Raw genomic sequence first — 23,509 nt, 5'->3', positions numbered from 1 at the left:
CAAGGTTTCCGTTCAGGAAAGCAGTTTTGACATCCATTTGCCAAATCTCATAGTCATGATAGGAACAATTGCAAGCATAATCCGGATGGATTTAACATGCAACCGGCGAAAAGGTTTCTTCATAGTCAATGCCATGAATTTGTTTGAAACCTTTGGCAACCAGCCGTGCTTTATAAGTAGCACGTTGCCATCATGTCAGTCTTCTTCTTGAAGACCCATTTACACCCTATAGGTTTTACCCCTTCAGGTGGTTCCACCAGAGACCACACTTGGTTCTGGTACATGGAGTCCATCTCAGTTTCATGGCTTCAAGCCATTAATGGAATCTGGATCCGATATAGTCTTCTTAGGTTCTGGTTTCATCGTCTTGATAGACAGACGTCACCATGTTGAGTCACGAGATAACCGTATCTCTCGGGCTCATGGCGTACTCTCCCGATCTCGTAGCTCCTGTGCTACCTGAGGTGGTTCTCTTTGTCCACAATTTGTGGAGTAACCTCCTCTGATGCTCAACCACTCCTGTGGCACATCATCCCGTCCTTCGTCTAGTTATCTTGTGGTTCTAAAACTTCATCGTTCTATTTTTCTCCCCATAGTACTTCTTAGAAAATGTTCCTTTTCTAGGAAGACACCAGATCGAGCAACAAAAATTTTGCGCTCTTCTGGGTGGTAAAATAGTACCTTTGGTCTCCTTTGGATACCCCACAAATATACATTTACAGGATTTTGCCCCAGCTTGTTCGAAGTCAATTTCTTAACTAAGCTCGCAACCCCAAATCCTTAATAAGACAAGTTGGGCTTTCGCCCACTCCATGCTCATAGGGAGTCTTATCTACAGACTTTGACGCACACGTTTAAAACGTGAGTCGCAGTCTCTAGGCATAACCCAGAAGCGTGCAGGTAACACCTAAAACCTCATGGACCTAACCATGTCAAGTAAGGTCCTATTCCTCCTTTCTGACACTCCATTGTGTTGGGGTGTATAAGGAGGGGTGAGTTGTGATACTATCCCACATTCCTTCAGGTACTCAAACCCCCGAGCTTAAGTATTCACCTCCTCGATCCGACCGAAGAGCTTTAATACTTTTGCCCAACAATTCTGTACTTCATTCCTGAATTCCTTGAATTTATCAAAGGCTTCAATTTGTCCATAAGGTAGACATAACCATATCTACTGAAATCATCATAAATGTGATGAGTATGAATATCCACCTCTGGCTTCAACTGTTAGTGACCACATACATCACTATGGTGATGCCTAACAGTTCAGTAGCCCTTTCACTTTGTCCTTGAAAGGAGACTTGGTCATCTTGCCTAAAAGGCATGACTCCATACTCAAATGACTGAAAGTCAAGGGGCCAAAACTCCATCCCTTTGAAGTTTTGCAATGCGAGTCTTATAACATGACACAATCTACAATGCCAGAGATATGTTTGGTTTTGATCCTATTTCTAGCTTTCTTGTTTCAATATTGAGAATATCTTTATTGTTTAAATCAAGAACAATAATCCATATAACCTTGCAATTCCAAATAGAATACCATTCAAACTAAAGGACAACAATCCATTAGATATCTCATGATACCCCATATATCCAAAACGGATACTGAAATAATATTTCTAGAAATAGAAGGTACGTATACAGTTATGTAGTTCCAACAATAAGCCCTAGGCAAAGATAAACAATAAGTCCCTACAGCTAATGCAGCCACATGTCTCCATTTCCACTCGTAGGTCCACCTCTCCCTTGGCGAGCACTCTACTCTGCCTTAGTCCCTGCACATCAGTACAAATGAGTACCACATCCTGTGTCCATGACCCAAGATTGAGGGAGAGAAGTTAATCTCATCATGAAAGTACCTGAGGTCGTAGCCCTGACTTCTTCTTACTTGCGAGGAGCCTTGCAGTGTTTCCTCCGTGGCCAGGCTTGCCACAAAAGAAGCAGACTACCTTGCCCTTTCCTATCCACTCTCGCCCAAGAGCAACCTGTCCTTTGGGCTTAGGCTTGGTTTGGCCTTGGCCTTACCCTTGCCGTTACCCTTTGCTTTACTGGCAGCAACCAGTAAACAGGCTTGGACTTTTCAAGTCCTGCTCTGCAGTCCTCAGCATGTTCAAAAGTTCTGACAGGGTTTTCTCCATCGTGTTCATATTGAAATTCATTATGAGCGGATATAGTCAGGCAAGATTGCAAATAAATCCATTTGTAATTCTGCATCCAAGCCACATCCCAAAGTCTCAACCTCTCAATGTCCTATCATCTTGAGCACATGAGGACCAACTTGGGCACCCTCGTTCAGACGACTCCCAAACAGTGCTTTCGAACCTTGTACCTCTCATGTCAGCATTTGTTTCATAAAGCTCCTTGAGGTGTAGATTATGGAAGAAGCATCCATATCTCATGCTTTTTGCAGCATAGGTGTCATCGATGCTAACATCAAGCATTGTACGCTATCAGCATCATCAAGGAACTTTTGATAATTTCCTTAACTTCCTGAGTGGCATCAGGATCAGCTCAGCCATGTATGGCTTTTCAAGGATATACAATTTCTTTTCTGACTTAAGTATAATCCGAAGATTACGATACCAGTCTGAGAAATTGGATCCATCCACCTGTTTTCTTTTTCGATTACGGTCGCAGGTTCATAATACTCATTTTCGGTGAATCTCCAATTGCAGAAAAGATAAAGTTATTATAAGGTTCATTATTATTTAATATGGTCTTTTATTAAACGATGCTCCCCCTATTTTACTCAAGCCAATAGCCCTCACTATTAACTCGGGAAAGCCCGTTGGCTTTCCTAGTGGACCGAGATCCCATCCTGCCCATTTCAAACCTTCGCTTTGGCGAACAAGCCAAAATGGGTTGATTAGGTAGGCCAACAACTTAATCACACACCATTGATAGCTCCCACATCAACCTCAAATGTGAAAAAGCCAACAAGCCAATCACACAATTCAATGGCTCCAACCATTGTCCTCAGTGTGATTCTCAGTATCAGTAGAGTGGACACTACATGTCACCACGTACACATAATATGTGTACGGCTCTACTATGCCTATGACCGTTTATCAACCTTCCTTTGGCGAACAAGCAAAACCGTCATTTTAATTCGACCCATCACCATTAAGGAAAACTCCAATGAATTTTAACCTCCCACTGGTAGAAGTGTACCCTTCGCTTTGGCGAACAAGGTTTCGACGACAGTGGTTTGATTAAAACCATGGTGATGGAAGCAGAGGTGACTTAATATACTTAGTTTGAGGGGTTTGTTATTTATGTCTCATCAGATTATTATCTTTGTTAGAATGACATTGTTTGGCATGTTTATCAACATTCACCTTAGCATGCATTCTAACAAAATATTAAACGTGCCGGTACATGGCCTAACTAAAACCGATCTCCTCGAGCCTAGGATCGGTGGGTCACCTGGGATCCTGTAACAATATCTTGAGTCTTCAAGTATGGTTGCCTCGTCCTTCGCTCCGTCTCCAGTCACTTACAAAAACATCATTCTAAATTTACAATAAAATTAATATTAAACTAATTTTACATCAACAATTTAGAAACCGATTTACATTCGAGGGAATGAATGAGAAAGAATGTACATTAAGAAGAGAGAGAAGGCAGGACACGCAGGCCCTATTTAAAATATTACAGCCATACACCCAAAATAATTTAAAACATTCACCCTTAGGTCTAAGGCTCATGTACCGCGCACCATGCAATATCACACAAGTACAAAGCATACATTTCAAAAACAATCAATTTTGAATTGGGTGGGTTAATTAATTAATTACCCTCTTAAATGTGCAGAATGTACATTGGCTTTATAGGTTATTAAAACTGCAGATTAGTCCCTTTCAGAAAAAAAATACAGAATGGAAAACTAACCTCCTCGCCGCGGCGAAGGTTTTATCTTCGCCGCGGCGAGGATTTACATATGCATTTCGCTCGGGCATACTCGCCGCGGCGAAGGTTTTATCTTCGCCGCGGCGAGGATTTAAATTAGGTCTAGCCGCCCAGATTTCGCGCGCGCGAAGGTTTTATCTTCGCCGCGGCAAACTGTCCAGAGGCTCCTCGCCGCGGCGAAGCTAAAGCTTCGCCGCGGCGAAACCTGGAAATCCCCAATTCCTACAGTTCGCGTTTTGCAGTTTTTTGTGTATAAACACAATCCAAATCAAATCAAACGCACACCGTTCAACCAGGATATTAACCAACCATATAACATTCATCAACACATTTTAAACCAGTTTATCATTTGAATCATTCATGCATAACTGATTTTTCAGATTTACAGATTTTTCAAAAACTGGGTTTTTCATGGCAGATTCATCAAGGCAGCATGTTATCAACAAATACATGTATCACATTCAATAACTGTAAATCTAGTACCAAGCTCTGATACCACTGTAGAAACACCGGTTGCGCAGCGGAAAACAAAAATTTTACAAATACGGATCGTTCCTTAAACCCAAAATCAGGGCATAGATTTTACAGTTTATGCATAATATGAATCTGCAGAAAAATAATCCAAAGTTTAGATTTATACCCACGTTTGGAGGCTCCACCAATGTTGTCTCTGAATGTGTGGCTACCGATCTAAGTGTAGGATCGAACCAAGAAGTCCACACGAAGACAACCACCAGAACCAAGGAGGGATTTGCTAGATCCTCCTTGGCCTTAAGAAATCAAGAAGAAGATCAGTATTATTTTTTCAATCAAACAGTGAGATTGGCTGAGAGAGTGTATAGGGGCTGCTGTGTTTTCTTTTAAAAATTAGAATAATCACACACTATTCTTTTTATAGGCAAACCAAGTTGCCCTATTCCCATGGAATGGGCTTGGGCTCCAACCCAAACACCCCATGTTCCAACACTCCCAATTGATATTTTAATTTAATTCATCATTATCTTAATTAATCAATTATATTAATTAACATTTACAATAATGATGATTTAATTAAATATGTGCGAACACCATTAAACCGTAATTTCACTTATTTAATTTTTTACAAATTAAATAATGGCTACGACCTCAGCAAATTTAATTGCACTGTGAAATTACCAAATACCCTTTTGCCTAAAAAGACGAAAACGCCCTTCTTCTTCTTGGCTCTTAAATTATCTTCTATGTGTGTACCCATAGGCTCCTCATCATACCGGTAGTGTATAGTATCGCGTTAACCCAATTAATCGTCTCACTAATACACAGACCAAGATTGGCCCCTAGCAACATCATGGCCACCCGATGATTCGGATTCAGCAAAGTAGCTACCTTTCAACGATATGGTTACCGTACATACGATCCTTTCATCATCGTTATCTCGACGGACGAAGGCATAGAAATAGTGTCAACCTTCGGTTACTCTCGATTATATATTCAGTTTCTGGACCAATGACCCTATTATAATCTGGATAGAGCAACAACCAATCCCACTGTGGCCACAGTTTTAGTGCATTGCCATATACTGATTGCGCCGTGAGATAACTTCTCCCGTACCCGGGAGTGATGAATCCTTTGTCAATCCACCATAGTCTTGATACACTTCTTGATATGCCAATCACCACCGTACTGACAGCTCTGAATGAACTGCGTTAGGCTAGTGTCAAACTGTACCAGTCGGTGCACAAGGCACTCCGTGACCTCAAGTCTAAGGATCACATGCACCACCATTCGTTAGAGGATTTGTTCCATAGACACTGGTTTACCATCCATATGAATCCTCTGGTGGGTCATCCAGTGAACTTGCTGCGGTATATCCGCCTACACAAGCACCCATGTGTTTGCACCAGTTGTTCACCAACACACCTTGACAAGTGAGATCAGTCACTGCCTTTCGACAGGGTCGTTCAACACTATGATAGCCTACCGTATTATCTGTGCCCTTATTTCAGAATAATACTAGGCTACGGACGTTTCTAGAATGGCCACCATATGTGCTCATAGGGTTTCTCACTATCAGATTTGAAACACTTGATACCCTCGTCACGGTTCTACCATTCTAAGGACATATATCAATACATATTGCAATTAAATGATTTACGCGATATAGAAAAATGCCTTTTATTATTGATTATGAACATTATTACAAAGAGTCAATTCCACAATAATGATTGGCTCAGGGCATCTACTCTAACACGTTGTCCATAAGAAAGACCGAGCTCGCCTTCTCCGTAACCTACTCTCTGACTTAAGTTACTCTCAACTCAGAGAGTGGGGGACAAACTGTTAGGGCCAAATCGTCCTTGGCCCAAATAGGGAAACAAGATCACTGGTGAAGAATGACCAGGCCCAATCTTGCAGAGGCCCATTCGGATTAGCCCTATTTGATACGAATTATAACCGCCCGACCTACATGCGCGAGCCTCTTAAGCCCTGTCCTATCTAGGCCTATGGGTGAGCCCAAGCCCATACCCCTTCAACATTTTCCCATTCTTGATCAATCCCCTATTCAAGGTCGTCTTCCCTTCCTGGCGACTTTCCCACTTGAGGTCTTTCTCCTAAATGGAATTAACTTCCTATTTAGACACTGATGAGGACAGCTGATTACGGCCCTGATTCTTCTAGGGTTGGCATCAGAGTCACACTAGGACTCCTGCTCCCACCAGGATTGAGACCAGACGACCACTAATAAGCAGAGGCCAGCCCTCTCACAAGGGACATCGCATTACACCTTCACACCCGGACTCTTTACTCGAAGAGTTTCACTTATTCACCGTAGCACAGTCCCCGACTAGACTTCCGGTAATCTCTCATTCCCTAGCCCTCACTATATTAGCCTTTCGCCTTGCTGACTTGACGTCAGTGCCTACGGCAAACACCACCCTGGTGTTTTCCGTTCACTTCACGCGTGTGTTTCTCTACGTGTGCAGGTACACCAGATCGCTAGGTCCTCAACCTCGCGGGATCAGACCCCCCTTTCCGTACGGTAGATTTTTACGTCTACAGTGGGTTTATCTTCCACCCACTAAAAATAGAGGTTTTTGAAATTTTATAAGGGATTAAATGATAATCTTAGGGTATGTTTGGTTCCATAATATTTTATTATAAAATATAGGATTATTAGTGATAGATAATTAATGGCTATAAATTATTATGGTGCTCGGTTCGTGTGGATTGTATAAATAATTAATTTGCTTGGTTAGCCATAATTATAAAATACTTGATATTATTTTATGAATGTCATTTACAGGTTTAATAGGTTAATAATAATAATGATAATATCCACAACAATAATAAGCCAAAGGCTTTTGTTAATTGTTATTTGACACAATATGATGGTATTTGTGTCGAATTTTTATTAAGTAAGGAATATTAGACAAAAATAAGCTTACTACCGTAATCTTAAAATACCATCTTTTGAGTCAATAATCATATAACCCCTACATCACCTCTCATATTATCTTTTATTTTGCTTAACCAAACAAGGTAATGATTGTTTAAAACATAGTTAACAGCATAATATCCACACCCTAACCACGTAGCCTGAGGGAATAAGAGATAATCATTGGGGGTATGTTGAATATAGATTTTTTTATAATAATTTTGGATGCTTAATACTTCATTAATCGTTGCATGATACTAAAATTAAGTGAATTATTATTTATGCTTATTTCATTTACTTTGTGAGATTCCTTAATATGAACACATTTTTATTGTATTAAAAAACTAACATCATTATTATAAAAGGTTCTTTATAATAAAAAATTCACTAAAATATTAAAAATTTCTCTAAAATGTATCAAAGGCCTTGACATATATACAAAAATATTTTCACTAAATATGAATTTGTTTTGATATTGCTATCTTTGTAGGAAATAAACCTTTTTTATTTGATACATTAAGGGACAAATATTTTAAAAAATATCAAAAACATCCCAATAGTTTAACAAAATCCTAATGTCCAATTCTCAACACCAGTCGAAGGCTCGTTATCAATCCCCCACTACGGCGCCACCAAGCAAACAAAATCAGAAACCCCTAAACCACCAAGCAAACCCAATATCTTCTCCATGACCGGAGGCGTGAAGAATGAAGTTAAAAAGGTACCGCCTGTGCACTCCTTCATCTTCCTTAACTCTGCGCTTCATCTCATTATAATGGTGATTCTGGTTTGATGGAGGTGGTGAATTTGGGGTTATTTTTTATGGTTCCAACACTTCTGGTTTGTTTTTTGCCTTTCACATACGGATATGTTTATGAATTTGCTTGAAATAATGATATGAAAATAATGAGGCTGTCGAGTTTGTTGCCTTCTAGCTTGCTATTAATGCTTGGGATTATTAATTTTTTTTTTTTAAGTGCGTGAATAAGAAGTGAGTTTGGCTAAATTGGGAATGAGTTCCTTTTTAATTTTTATTATTTGTGATATTATTGTCCCTTTATTTATAATATCATCATCATTATCGTGTCTCTTCCGCGTCAGTTGACCTTCCTTTGCCCAAATTTCAAGCCTCACTGCACTTAATGATGGTAATTATAAAAATGTTGGAGCTCAGGATTTGCCATCATTCATCCTTTTGGATGCTCTTTTTGTTGTTGTAACTTTGCAAAATTTGGGGTAGCAAAGACTAATGACTCTAAAACTTTTGCTGATTTTTTTTTTTCTTTTGTTTTTGTGTGGTTTTATTTGATTTGTTTGGTGGGGTATTTTTATTGGAGTAGTTGATTTGTTAGTTATATATTGTTGAAAATAGAATCTGTTATAGTTGCAAAACATATGGAAACAAAGACTAAGATTTTAGCTAGTTTAGTTTATAAGGGTTAGATTTTGATGTATTGTTGATATGTTATATGAACTTTTTTAAAAAGCTTGCTTGAAATAATGATGTGAGAATGATTTTGTTTCAGATTGTTACCTTAGGTTGGTAATACTTGGGCCATTAAGTTTTTCTTTTAAATTTTGCGAGTTTTTTGTTCTGTAATTATGAAGTCTTACCAAGTTGTTTTGTAATTAGGCTTGCAAACTTTTTAAATGCAAACAATATGTTATACGAGCCATTCAAGACAAATAAACTTAAAAAAAATTCTTCTAAATTATAAGCTTAATTATTATTGTCAATTATCATTATAAGTTAAGAAATTAAAATTTAAGTTTAATTTTTTTTTTTTTTTTTTTTATATTATGTAGAATGAATGAGTAGTGTTGAAGGTGTTTTAGTCTTTGTATAAAAGATTTGACATGGATTAGTAGATTTCATTAACGGCCATCAAATTTTTGGATGTATTTTTAGTGTTAGAAAATGTTGTCTTTGATTGCTAGTGGACGATAAACACAGGAACCAAAAAATTTTCCCCATAATTTGTTAACTTATTGTAGCTGTTACACCAAAGACTCTTAAGAAAAAAGGATGTATGGAGTTTGTAGTTTCTCATTTGTCCCTTGTGGGCTTTTTTAACGATTAATTGGGCTACCATTATCGGTTAATTTGAAACTACAATTTGTATTGTTTTTCTTAAAAAAAAAAATCTTTACCACCTCATCCCTATAATTAAATCAAATCAACTATCATGTGTTGCTTCAAGAGCAAATATGTTGGTAATATATCTAATTTGCTATGTAAATTTGTTACAATTGTGGGTCTATTACTGTTTTTAAAATGGCGTTTCAAGTGTCAAATGATGTTATCAATGTTTTCCGTATATAAAAATATCGCGTGGGATTTGAATAATTTGCTTGTTATGTAAAAACTATTTTTTATTATTTGTTTTATTTTTATTGATTTGTTTACTTCTGTTTTGGATTTTACCAGTGTTGAATGGCTATTTTGTTAAGCAAAAGTTTTGTTTAAATATTGTGGTGGATTATTTGTTTAGTTTGGATTAGTTAGTTATTAATGTTTTTATTATGAAATTGTTTTTATCAGAATATTATGAGTGGTTTACATCTTAATTTGATTTGTGTTTTACTTGCAGGCGTATGTTCAGCAGTTAGTATTAGGTAGATTAAATCTAGTTTAGTTATTCAGCAGCTGAGGTAGCTGAACAAAAGGTATGGGCTAGAAGTAGCTTGAAACTTCCTCATATATCAGAATCTATTATGAAAACTTTACTCTGAGGTATTTCAGAATTGACTTGAATTTTGATCTTGTTGGAGTGTAATTGAACAGAGAGTGTTGTGTATGCAATTTTTAGTAATCATTATGTTTAGGCATACAATTTTGGGCAAAACTAGTCACCTATGGCAGAGTTATGAATGGGATTCCTAAAGATAGAGCGAGCTTGAGGAGAATTTTGTTTATAACCCAGAAATGTATGCCTAACAAATGCAAAGAAAGTTTTAAACAACCGGAGGTTCAAAACAAATGCCCATCTGTTTCTTATGATGAATTTATGATGGCTGACCTTGTTGCATCTCTGAAAGACTTTTCAAGCCAAGGTCTTTTGGGTAAAGCATTCAAAATTTTTTCTCTTATACGTCTCCATGCTTCCTCTAGAGATGTCTATTTCTTTGATATTTTACATTCCATTTCTTCACTTTTATTATGTTGTAATAATGTTAAAGCACTCAGGCAGGGTAAACAGCTTCATGGTTGTGTAATCTCATTAGGGTTAGAACAGCATCCCATTTTGGTTCCAAAGATGGTTACTTTTTACTCAACATTTAATTTACTTATTGATGCTCACGTTGTTGTTGACAATTCAAGTATCTTGCACCCTTTACCTTGGAATATGCTTATATCTTTGTATGTTAGAAATGGGTTGTTTGCGGAGGCTTTTGGTGCTTATAAACAAATGGGAAGTAGGGGGATTAGAGCTGATAATTTTACATACTCGTCTGTTCTCAAGGCTTGTGGTGAAATGATGGACTTGGGATTTGGAAGGGAGGTCCACAAGTCTATTAATTCTAGTCATGAATGGAGTTTGTTTGTGCATAATGCTTTGGTTTCCATGTATGGAAAATTTGGGGAAATGGGAGTTGCGCGGCAGTTATTTGATGAAATGCCGGAGAGGGACGCTGTTTCTTGGAATACCATGATCTCTGGTTATGCTTCCAAGGGCATGTGGGAGAAGGCTTTTGAGATGTTTGAGAAAATGCAGGCGGAGGGTGTTGAATTGAATATCATAACATGGAATACTATAGCTGGAGGCTGTTTGCGGACAGGCAATTTCAAGGGAGCTCTTGAGTTGCTCTCCAAGATGAGAACTCGTGGTGCTCATTTGGATTCAGTGGCCATGATTATCGGCTTAGGAGCTTGTTCCCACATTGGTGCCATTAAGTTGGGTAAAGAGATTCATGGTTGTGCTGTTCGGGGTGGTTGTGATGATTATGATAATTTTAGAAATGCATTGATTACTATGTATTCAAGGTGCAGAGACCTTAGGCATGCCTATACTATATTTCAGTTGATAGAAGCAAAAAGTATTATTACTTGGAACTCCATGCTTTCTGGTTACAGTCACATGGACAGATCTGAGGAAGCTTCCTTCCTATTTAGGGAGATGCTACTTTCTGGGATTGAACCAAATTATGTAACAATTGCAAGCATTCTTCCTCTTTGTGCTAGGGTTGCTAATCTACAACATGGTAAAGAGTTTCATTGCTACCTTATGAGGCGTGAAATCTTTAAGGACTATCTATTACTATGGAATGCTCTTGTGGACATGTATGCGAGATCTGGAAAAGTCGTGGAAGCTAAAAGAGTATTTGATTTGATGTGCACACGCAATGAAGTGACTTATACTTCCTTGATTGCTGGATATGGGGTTCAAGGAGAGGGAAAAGTTGCATTAAAACTATTTGAAGAGATGGAAAAGTTTCAAATCAAACCGGACCATGTAACCATGGTTGCAGTTCTATCAGCTTGTAGCCATTCAGGTTTAGTAGTTGAAGGTCAAAGGTTGTTTGAAAAGATGTCGATCATTTATGGTATATCTCCCTGTCTAGAACACTTTGCTTGCATGGTTGATCTCTTTGGGAGAGCTGGTATGTTGAATAAAGCAAAACAGATCATCTCAAAAATGCCGTACAAGCCTACCCCTGCCATGTGGGCTACTCTCTTAGGAGCCTGTCGTATACATGGAAATACAGATATTGGAGAATGGGCAGCTGAGAAATTGTTAGAAACAGGGACTGAAAATTCAGGTTATTATGTATTGATTGCTAATATGTATGCTGCTGCTGGTTGTTGGAACAAGCTTGCGGAAGTGAGGACTTTCATGAGGGACTTGGGTGTGAGGAAGGCTCCTGGCTGTGCTTGGGTTGATGTGGGATCTGGTTTTTCTCCCTTTTTGGTGGGGAATACGTCAAATCTGAAGGCAAAAGAGATTTATCCTTTATTAGATGGATTGACTGAGCTAATGAAAGATGTTGGATATGTTTCTGGAGGGGAATTTTGTTCTGAAGATGAAGTTATAGGATGAAAATGAAATAATTTATCCCAAATGGTAGATTCTTGTTCTTTAGTATTATGGGTTGTACGATTCTCTGGATCAGCAATTCAATTACCATGTTTATATGTATATTTGATGTTACATATTCTTGTGAAGCCAGAGTGAACTATTTGGCATGAAGAATACATGTTAACAGAACCATTGGCGCTCATCAGAGGGATAGGTTGGCACTGAGTAGGTGTTCATTATTTGTGTTGCTTCAACTTTGGAGGAAAATGTGAGCTGATCACTTCCCTGTCTTGGATCTGTTGCCAATTCTGTTCTGTATGCACATGCTGCTTTTGTGATCCTTGAATGCTCTTTTACAAGGCATATAATGGTCAATACAATGTATCATGTGATCTTTACAATCTGAGACAAACTATAAAGTCTAGTGAGGATACTCTTTTACCTGTACTCTGCACCATTTTCACTTGTGGTAAGGATGGGTTAGTTAATTTGATTTTATTCTAATTTGTGTTCTTTTTTTATCAACCCAAATTTCAATGCAACTTTCTGGTGGAACTTGAACCTATGACTTTAATTTTTACAAGAAATGATTTAATTACTGATATTTTTCTATTTGTGCTGCGGAAAGCCCTCCCTTCCAAGAACTTCGTGTTTCATTTTTTTTTTTTTTTTTTATAAGCATGGTTCATCGCATTTGAAATGTCTCGGAAAAGAATATTTGAATTATTTTATCTTTATTTTTCTGTAACTTATTATGTCCTTTTTAATCTCCCTCATACCTGATTCATTGTGAAAAATAACAAGATTTAGGCTCGACTTAAAACAACTGCTGCCTTCAAGCAGTTCTATTATTTGCCAAACCCCTTAAATTTGATGGCCCTTTTGCCATGAGCTTCTTCTCCATTTTCTTCCGGTACTATGATTGTCAGTCCTTTAGCTTTTAAGCTTTTGGTCTATTGTTTTTGAACAATAGCTTTGTGTTTATTCCTCTCTAGGTTTCACTGATGGATCCTTGGCGGAAAAACCATCTGCCGAGTGACAGGCTCAGGATAGAATCCATCGAATAGGACAGTATAAGCCAATCAGCTGGAGCGTTTTACTCACTGCTTCAATGCCTCAAGATCTCTGAAACATAAGTCACATTTCTTCTTTCTGTGCAGATGGTAACATTGTCTAGGATTGCGAGATTTGTGATTGAGAACACATTTGTGGAAAGAGTTCAGAAACTGTAAGAGAAGGGCTAGTTTCTGAAGGGTAAGCCTGTTTTAAACGCCTGGTTTTTCTGTATCTGGACCTAATAGTTCTGAGCCATTAGGTAACCTATGTACCCAAAAAGGTTCGGTTTTGCTGGTGTTTGTTTTTCTTGAATTTTAATCAAATTTTGAGGGGTAATGGTGATTTTTTTATAATGATTTATTGAATTGTTTGAATCTTAGCTGCTTTTTTCTTGAACAGAAGTGGTTATGTCATATTTGTAGTAATTTGAGGCTAAGGTTTATACTTGTAAAGCTCATAAAATTTATGTTTATGGATGGATAGTTCAGTGACCCTGAGAAAAGTCCGAATATTTTTATGCGTTTTTTGTGCACTTTTATTTTGTTTTCATGATAAATGGAATTTAGAACATTTAAGCTTCATAAATAATCTTCTTTTAATGCGTGCTTTATTCATTGTCAAGCTTTTTAAAAATCTTATGACATGTCTAAATAAACAACACTTTGTTCTAACAGGCTGTTGTAAGGGGCATAACTTGGCTGCTTCAACAATTTCCTCAGCTACCAAATGGATTCTGATAAAAGCAAGCATATAATTTATGTTATTTATGATAATAAAATTATTGATATGATGTGCATAAAATAATAGAAGGTTCTTTAATTACAATTTTATATACACAATGATATGTACATATAGTCATTCTCTCGTACAAATGTTTATATTTGTGATTGTTTTGATGATCATAATCATCGTAGCAAAAGAACGAATGAATTTAATTACTAAAATAACATAAAAATCTAATGTATCTATTATCTCATTATAGGTCTATATATAGTTGAATTGTCATTTTTCTCTTGTAGTCTTGTAGACATCTTGATTTAAATGAGAATTTAAAAAAAAAAAAAAATCAAATGTAATTCTAATCGCACTACTATTTGAAAATACTAAAGGATTCGCATCTGTCAAATAATGGTGATATTCTAAACCAAATGCACTAAAAAAGTTGAACATTAACTAAATTAGGTATTGTGGCATTTCTGAAAGACAATTACGTGAATATTGAGAACACTTAATTCAGGAAATAATAAATACTACAAATATCCCTCATATATTTTTGCTGTTTCCATTTAATTTTTTAGACTTCTGATTCAGAAATTGCGAAAGGGTTTTCCAATGCTTTAAGACACCAAATCTTGCTAATACTATATTTTCAAACTCCTCATACAAACCAATGTTCTAAAAATCAACCCATGATGAAACTCAGCAAAGTTGTTAGTTCCCGGGTTGACCGGTTTGATCAACCGGTCAAATCAAGTGAAAATTTTTAAAATTCAGCATATACACCCCTAAAAATTATGTTAAGTCCCTATAGGTTTAAAATTTAGCAAACACATCTCAAATACAAATCGGCCGGCGATTGGTTGGTGGTGGCGACACCCCAAATGCAATCTCAATCGTCCCTTGAGCCCATTCTCCTGAAAATCTACCCAAGATCTGGCCGAAATTGGTTTGATTTCAACCAGATCTCACTGACACTGACGTTTGCATTCCAGGTCAAATCTCACCAACGTCGGTGTCGACAACCCTCCCCCATCACCCAAAAAATACTCCCCTCCTCCTCCCGACCAAAACCCACCTCACCCCACCCCTATTAGCACCACCAATTGCCGACAAAGTTGGATGTTGCCGTCACCATTTTTTTTTTTTTCGATTAATTCACTCACCGAAAATCAACTCCATCGCTACCATTGCACTCATTGGCACTTTTTTTCAAAAGCCCCAACATCTTGGCCTTCAATTGTTCACCGATCATCATCCCAAATCCTAGGAATCTGGGTGAATAAGAAAAATGTTAACCTGGCCCGGTGAAGCTCCCGAGTCCCGGTTAAACTGGTTGGGTTTTAAAACAATGATACAAACGCATCTATACAAATTGACGTGTTTTAATGTAATTTGATTGTTTTGAATTAGAGATAAACGAAACAACTAGAATAGATGATATGTCAAACATGCACAACTAGTTTGTATATGTAGTTTTTTTTTTTTTTTTTTTTTTTTTTTTTTTTTTTTTTTCGTTCTTAAAATTTGCTTTTGTAGAACAGACTTGAAATTGACACACAATTCTTGGCCTCTTTCCAATATGCCTCCAAGGCTCCAAAGCATAAAATCCCACTTTTTCAAATACATATACGGCAAATTATCTAGCTGGGATTTTACCAACTTAATCAATTGTAAATTACCTAACCATAAAGAGTGATTTGAATTAATTTTCTAAATTAAGGTTTGATGTAATATTCAATAACTGTTTGAGAAAACGATTTTTTTTTCTTGGTTTATTTTAGATTTTTCACTGATTTTAGGATTATATCCACAAATCTTTTTGTTAAAAAAAAAAATTAATTTTTTATCTAATTAAATGGATTTATTTTTCTTGTAAAGTGGTGTACTCTTCGTTTTTTAAATATGTAAATTCAAGAAAACCGAATAGGCAGCCCTAAACTTCCATAACAAAACTGATTCCATTACACTCAATAAACAAATATTTGATTCAAAAATAATTTTTAAAAATCAAGTTACGCTTCAAAATACTAGTTATACCTTACATATTTCTAATATCTCGTTATTCTTATACCTTAGAAAAATAACTTTTAAATGATAAAATTGTTAATTTAATCAGAGAAAAACAATTTATTCAGTTTTCGGATTATATCCATAAAATTGTGCTTAAATTCAAAAATGAAAAAGACAGACCTATTCTCCCATCGCCTAAATGGCTCATTATTGTTTACACCTTCATCGAGCTCTATAAAAACCAACTTAATCTTCTCTAAACTCCAAGCCAGAAAGAACAAACTAATACCACCATCAACAAAAGAAAAAACTTATAGGAGCCATGGATGCACACGCAAAGCTTGTCATTTTGACAATGGCAATAGGTTTAGCCATTGTGTTTGAACCCTTGGGTTCTAATGGTGATAACTTATTACTATGCAAAATGAATATGGAGGATCTAAAGGCTTGCATGACTTCCATAAACGCCTTGTTGAATGGTTCATTTCCTTCATCAGCTTGTTGCTCGGCTCTTTCGAAAGCTGATTTACAGTGCTTTTGCGAGTTTAAGGACTCGGGGTTGCTGAAATATCTTGATATAGATTGGAAATTGGCCTTGAAGCTCCCTGCTAATTGCAACATTTCGGTTTCTTTCCATTGCTAAGATGTTGAGAATTCAGAAATTTGTTGTGGCAAAATTGAAACCTACTACTCCTAATCGTAGTTCTTATTTTAATTTTAATAAAGATAGGTTGATAAACCCTTCTTATAAACTTTTTTTCATAAATGTGACGTGATAGTTCGCAATTGGTCAAGTATGACCTATTATTGGACATATGTGATCCATTGCGAGTTTTTACGTTTTATTTGTAAGATAAAGTTAGTGAAAATGATTTGTTAGCGTAGTATTATCCTTTTAATTTTGGTTTTCTGGTTCATCACTTTTGGATTATAAAATGTATTGTTTACTTTGTTTCATGAAACTATGTTTTAATGTTCAAGTCTTTTAATCCCTACACGTATATTTAGATACCCAAAAAGAAAAACATATTTTAAATATTAAACTTGATATTTTTCATATTTTTAGAAAAAGCAGAAGCTCAAAAAGCTAGATGAATGAAATAGGGAAAATCTATATATTAAACTAAGGAAATGAAAAATCTTTAGTAAAATGGTGTATGTATGACCGTCAAATTTTTCTATTATAGGTGAAAAGCATACATATATAGTATGCATATGTCACATATACAATGTGCAATAAATGTTAAATGACTTTCTTTAAATTACTGCAAGTCATATTATCGTTAGTATATGGTCCACAAGTGTTTTGTGAATAAACATACGGACATAGAACTTATATATATATAATACCGAAAACTTTACCATAAATTAAAAAAAAAAAAAATGTAATACTTGTTTATTTTAAGATTGGTAATCTCAAAAACATCTTAATATTATTTTTCATCAATTTTATACATTATTTGGAAAATGAATTGGTACCATAAAAACAATTCAAATAGCTACCACTTAGGCTATTCAAGTTTTAGTGGAAAAGCAAAGCTAACCTAACTACTCAATTAGCTAGTAATATACAAATTTATCATTTTAGATGCTCTAAAATTGATAAGCTTAAGAGAATTTAGAAAGAGCTCTACATAATTAGGTTCGAGAATCAGAGATAGAGAGCAATGTTATTACAATTTACAACCATAATATGAGGGTACTTTTAGCTATTAAGGAAAAGTTTCAAATTAGTTGTTATTATAGTTGATGGAGGGGTAACGTTGTAATTTCAATATTTTACAAAAACGAAAAAAAACAAAAAAGGTTAAAGCCCAAGAAAGCAACAGTTTGATGGCATCTTTCTTCACAGGCCCAATTTTCTTTTCCCTTGGACTTTTTTAATTGGGTCCATTCTTTTGATGGGATATATTTAGCTCCCTAATTTGAGTTTATTACAAATTCTCTCCCGCGGCACGTCTCATTGATAAAATATTTTTCCAAGTGTTGTGCAGCCAATCCGGAGAGGATAATTCCATATTAGGACAGAAAATATTTAAATTGGTTCAATTTGAAAGAAATATATTCAGATTGACTTAAACTTCAACTAAGATAGCCGAAGATCATGCAACTTCATAATCCTATGTATTTGAATCTTATTTCAACTCTATCATGTAAATGTGTGCTATATAAACCCATCATAACTTGTTTTCAAGGGGGCTGGGAAATTTTCTAGGCAAATTTTCTTAGGAATTATACTGTTCTTTGTAAGCTCTCAAAAACAATAAGTAGCAGTGAATGTAGGCTCAAGTTCTAACTTATCGAACCACTTTAAAAATCTCTCTACCATTTACTTTATTGCATTTATTATTCATCCACTGCTGGTTATCCGTAATCACACCCACATCTATTCCAATTCTGACAGGGTCAATCAGAATTCTCTAGTTGATGCAGATTTCTGTATCAACACCAAGGTATCCAAAAAATATTTTTTCCTCTCACGTATCTAAATAACAATTCACCTTTATTGACTAACACATATTACTCTTGATTTATTAAATCAAACCCCAAACCTCTAACGATAATGAAATAAATTATTATTTCATACACTTGAACAAAATCTCGTAAAGGAAATTATATTAAACTCACTAATGTTTAGAAGTAACTATGATTTGCTAGTACGCTTTGACTCACCGGAGTCAAAAAGTAAAATTTCAATCCTTCTTATTTAGCATTGGCTTCAATTCAGTTAGACAAATGGATGGACCAAAGTGTTCACTTGAACTTTGAAGGGACTACTTTGTTATTTTCTGATTTTAATGGATCAAATTGATTAAGCCCAAACCGCAGGCACTGAAATGTATTTGTTCCTTCCTTTTGACATCAACAATCTCCAATTTTCATTAATCAGCAGCGCTATACCATCATCAACCATGCTGAAGATCTCCACCACATCGTCACTATCTCTTCCTCCTCGTTTCCCTCCCCTTCACTTCAATGAAGCATCTCAGCTTACTCCTACAGCAACGATACCAACCAGTAGAATAACACGTTGGACCCCACAAACCAAGCTGATGAAAGTTTCGTCATCAGAGAGTAGTTATCAGACGGTGGTGGACGTTGCACCAACACCGGAAACAAGTGAAGGCGGTGCAGCGGATGTTGTGAGAAGGTTTTACGAAGGAATTAATGGCCGTGATCTTGTCTCGGTGAAGGAACTCATTGCTGATAATTGTGTGTACGAGGACCTCATCTTTCCTCAACCCTTCGTTGGTCGTAAGGTAACGTTACCTTACCCTCTCGTTTTAAGACTCTTATAAATGCATTATTAAGCCCGGCAATAGGCCCATAATTGTTCGGACGGGTTCTGATTGTAAACGCGAAAGTTCAATGGGCCAACATCGGCCCGGCACAAAAACAAAATATTTTTTTAATTTCAACTCAGGTCAGGGCAGCTAATGTTTGCGTTTGAATGCAAGTATTATGATGAAAGAGGGCAGCTGAAGTTCCAACAGAGTTTTAGATGATTTTTTGTGCAATTTACTAGAAGAAAACTGATTAACATTGACATAGCAATAATGTAGAATATCAATAGGAAAGATAAATAATAATAAAAATATATATATATATTGAAGTTGAGAAGTGTAAAAAATCAATATCTAAGGCTCAAAGGCAGAATGCAAAAAGCAGAAGTAGAATGGCTTGGTATTGTATTTGTTCTTTCTGACTAATCACAGTTTATTTGATCTTCATTCCATACGCAGGCAATCCTAGACTTCTTTAAGAAGTTCAGTGATTCCATTAGCAGTGATCTCCAATTTGTTATTGATGACATCTCTACTGAGGATTCCTCTGCTGTTGGTGTTACATGGCATTTAGGTACAGTGAAGTGTAATATAATCCTTCCCTCAATTCCGAACGTCTGCATTTCTTCAAACTTCATATCAGAAACTCTATAATCTATATGTAAATAGTTGAATAAATGTTAATCTTTTAACAAATTCTATATGCATAGACTTTCAAGTCCAGGTTTGTAAGAAGGCGAACATTTATATATAATTTCCTGTTGAATTTTATTATTTTTCTTGTTTCGATTTCATCCCTTCTAAGTGCCTATCAATTTACTCCTTTGCTGTTATTCTGACAGAATGGAAAGGAAAGCAATTTCCCTTCAGCAAAGGATGCAGCTTTTATCGGCTGGAGGTTGTGAATGGCAAGAGACAGATAATGTAAGTGAAGTTTTTAATTTTGTAAGCAATTTCTTAGCAGTATGAGTTCTTAATTTCCTTTTCCAATATAGAGAATGCAAAAGGGATCTTCTTATTAACAAATTTAAGTTTTGTTTACTTGAATCAATTCCAAGTTGAAACTGACATTAATATTGTGTTCTCTAAACAGATATGGAAGAGACATTGTTGAACCTGCAATCAAGCCTGGAGAGTCAGCTTTGGTATGTACATCACCCTTCACTTTGTCGGAATTATCACGTCATTTATATATCTATCTCAATAATATAAGGATTTTTCTTAAATAAATTATTCCACAATAATTATATCATTTTACTTTGTGTGTATATATATATAGTCTTAATCTTTCATGATTCCTTTTGGAGTATACAGGGTATTATCAGGGCTGTAACTTGGTTGCTGCAACAATTTCCTCAACTTGCAGACAGGCTTTGAAAGTAAAAATAAATTCTTGAATCAATAGTTTGTTAAAGTCCTGAAGGACTAAATCTACATTACATATTGTTATATGTATACAGTGGTTCCTTTTGAGTTTGTGCATGTACAGATGTACTGTCTAGATCCTTTTCTGAAGTACTACTGGTGACATTAGTGTATTTGTATAATAATATAATAGGTACTGTATATACTAACTACTGTAACTAAAAACTAACTTATCAATCACACAAACACACAATGAGGAATTAAGAATCAACACCAGAAATTTTATCGTGGTTTACCTATCTTATTTCAAATAGGCTACATCCACGTTGAGCTCGGGAAATAGAGAGCTCACTGCACTAATCTTTAATTGAAAACAGTTCACATACACACTCAGATCAACCCAATCTGAATAACCCTTAAACCAAACCAACCTGTAACTTCTAATCCTGGAGATATCCCCATAGAAATCCCTAAACATTGAGAGAATTATAACCCTCACAGAATGACAAGATCCTATCACTCAATCTTTACAAGTGACACAAGTTTGATTCAAGCTTTTGTAATGCTCTTAGACGAAACGAAGAAGAAGCAGTGCTGAATCTGAATTTCTGCTGCTTTTATAGAGTTGATTGGAATTGATGATAGCAGCCGTTGGATCTTTGTTTGATCAACGGTCTGAAATTGTCCACTCAAAGCACAAAACGGCAGCGCACCACTAACTCTAAAACGACGCAGCTTCAAGTCTTCACTCAACACTAACCTTAATAAAGTGATTTATTATAATATGGTTGGAGAATTTAAGATTAAAAATAAATTAAACTTGATTATGTGACAATCATATAAGGCTGTCACATTTGTTTATACGAATTAATTTATATGATAAGTTGTATATATAGCGTTGTTCGTTTTTAATATATTTGTGGCATTGAATATTGAGTAAATAGGATTAGATAAATTGGGCTAGTAATAGAGATAGGATTAGTATATAGGTTTGGATAAGTGTGTTGGAGAAAATATAATACAATTTGAAAGTGAATATTTTACAGATGTATCCAAGGGCCGTATTACGTTATGCTTAACATAATGTACGCTAAAAGAATAAGTCGTTTAATTTGTGAAGTAATATTATATTCACCATCTTTTTATACAAACTTTCTCTCACAAACTTATGAGACAAATAATGCTCCGAAAACTGGACTAGACTATGACCCGTTCAAGGGTCCAGTTTCCAGTTGGATCGATCGATTAGACCATATCCTTTAAAAAAAATTTAGTCCCTAAATGTTTGAAATTCATCAAAAACACCCCTATAATACTCCCTTAAGGTTTGAAATCTATCTAAAACACCCCTGTCACGCGAAGAGATTGGTGAGTGGTGGTGGTAGCGACGATCGACGGCCAATCGAAGTTTGGAATCATAGGGCTTTTGATGTATAGGTTCTGGCGAATCTGATGGTGGTCTTAAGGAGTTCCATCAGCGTCGGAAATTACCGGAATCAAGAAGGAAGTCCGACGGTCGCGTGAACTTTAGGTGGACGGCGAGCGACGAAGGCTGGACGACGGCCACTGAAAATGGATGGGTTTTGTCATGGAGATGCTGTCAAGTCGAATGGTGGTGTTTTCTCCCTCGAACGATACCGGAATCCGACAGGAGTGAGCTGTGATTGGACCACGACTCGGCACTATTCTGGCGATCCAACCACGGCTCAATCCGGTTTAATTGAAAATACCTATTTTTAGAAGATACTAGACGGGAGATACCGTAGGCTCCCGGTCGAACTGGTCCGGTTTTCAAAACACTTGTGACAGAAGATGATTTGGTGAAAGTTTTTTTAAAATTATAAAATCATCCAATCATCTTTTATCACATAAGTTTGATAGAAAAAGTTTGTATAAAAAGATTGTGGGGTAGTATTATTGTAATTTGTGAGAAAGTTTTCTAAGGGTTTAATATTATTTTCAACCGAAATTCTAATAAACACTTGCAACCGATAGAACAAGGGAAGGACAATCCTTTGCAACATCTTTATCGTATGGGTTAGGAATTTGGATATAAATAATGTAGGTACAGAGTTGGGTTATAATTCTATTATTAAAGTTGTTGAATTAACCTCATAAAAATTATAAAATTGATTTATATTCATAATTATTTAATTAAATTAAGAATTTATTATATAAGTATTTTATGAATTAAAATATGTCAATTTTGGTTATTATATTTATACCAATGTAAATCATGTAATTGAATTTACCACGTTGTATTGGTAACATTTAAAAAGCATAACAATCTTAAAAGTAAAGTTTATAAATATGTTTCAGATTAATTATTACCATTAAAGCCATAAATAATTAATTTGAAAATCACAGCATACCAAATTGGAACAAGTTAATTTCTTTTCAAAAATAAGAATTAATAATAAATCAAATACTAATATAATTAAATGTGCTTATATTAAAAAAAAAAAAAAAAAACTTGAAATTTGATTTTGCGTTTGGTAGCAAAATCCCAACATGTCATTAGAAACCTTTAACACGGTATTAGAAACCAGTAATACTTAAGTACTCTAACATCAAACTTAAAATTATATGAACTTGATACAAAAGACATTTAAATCTAAAGTTGAAACAAATAACATGTTACTTGAAACATTTAATATGATGGAAATATGTTAGGATTATTTTAGGATTAGGATAATTACGTTAAATCTTTTATTATTATCTTTTATAACTAT

At 35.6% G+C, this 23,509-nt stretch overlaps 2 protein-coding genes across 5 annotated transcripts; both read left to right on the top strand.

Annotated features, from left to right (window-relative positions):
* Positions 1–7,884: 7,884 nt before the first annotated feature.
* Positions 7,885–13,927, top strand: LOC116106995 (pentatricopeptide repeat-containing protein At1g71490). Of its 4 annotated transcripts, none has more exons than XR_004124380.1 (3): positions 7,885–8,045; positions 9,916–9,991; positions 13,503–13,927. XR_004124380.1 is itself a non-coding variant. In XM_031393303.1 (2 exons), the coding sequence occupies exon 2, from the start codon at positions 10,192–10,194 to the stop codon at positions 12,361–12,363; it is 2,172 nt and encodes a 723-aa protein (XP_031249163.1). In that variant the 5' UTR covers positions 7,885–8,045; positions 9,916–10,191; the 3' UTR covers positions 12,364–12,976. The 4 variants fall into 4 exon arrangements, 1 of the variants encoding a protein (XP_031249163.1); XR_004124379.1 differs by having other exon boundaries at positions 13,338–13,927; XR_004124378.1 differs by having other exon boundaries at positions 9,916–10,058.
* Positions 13,928–18,950: 5,023 nt separating this feature from the next.
* LOC116106949 lies at positions 18,951–20,969 on the top strand. Its single transcript, XM_031393256.1, has 5 exons — positions 18,951–19,388; positions 19,872–19,986; positions 20,255–20,336; positions 20,506–20,557; positions 20,727–20,969. Exons 1-5 carry the CDS (start codon positions 18,966–18,968, stop codon positions 20,787–20,789), a joined length of 735 nt encoding a protein of 244 aa, XP_031249116.1. The 5' UTR covers positions 18,951–18,965; the 3' UTR covers positions 20,790–20,969.
* The last annotated feature ends 2,540 nt before the right edge of the window (positions 20,970–23,509 follow it).

Source organism: Pistacia vera, unplaced genomic scaffold, assembly GCF_008641045.1.
Source record: "Pistacia vera cultivar Batoury unplaced genomic scaffold, PisVer_v2 Contig525, whole genome shotgun sequence".
Lineage (NCBI taxonomy): Eukaryota > Viridiplantae > Streptophyta > Magnoliopsida > Sapindales > Anacardiaceae > Pistacia > Pistacia vera.
The sequence above is the reverse complement of the archived record's forward strand: the minus strand, read 5'-3'. Positions and strand labels throughout refer to the sequence as shown.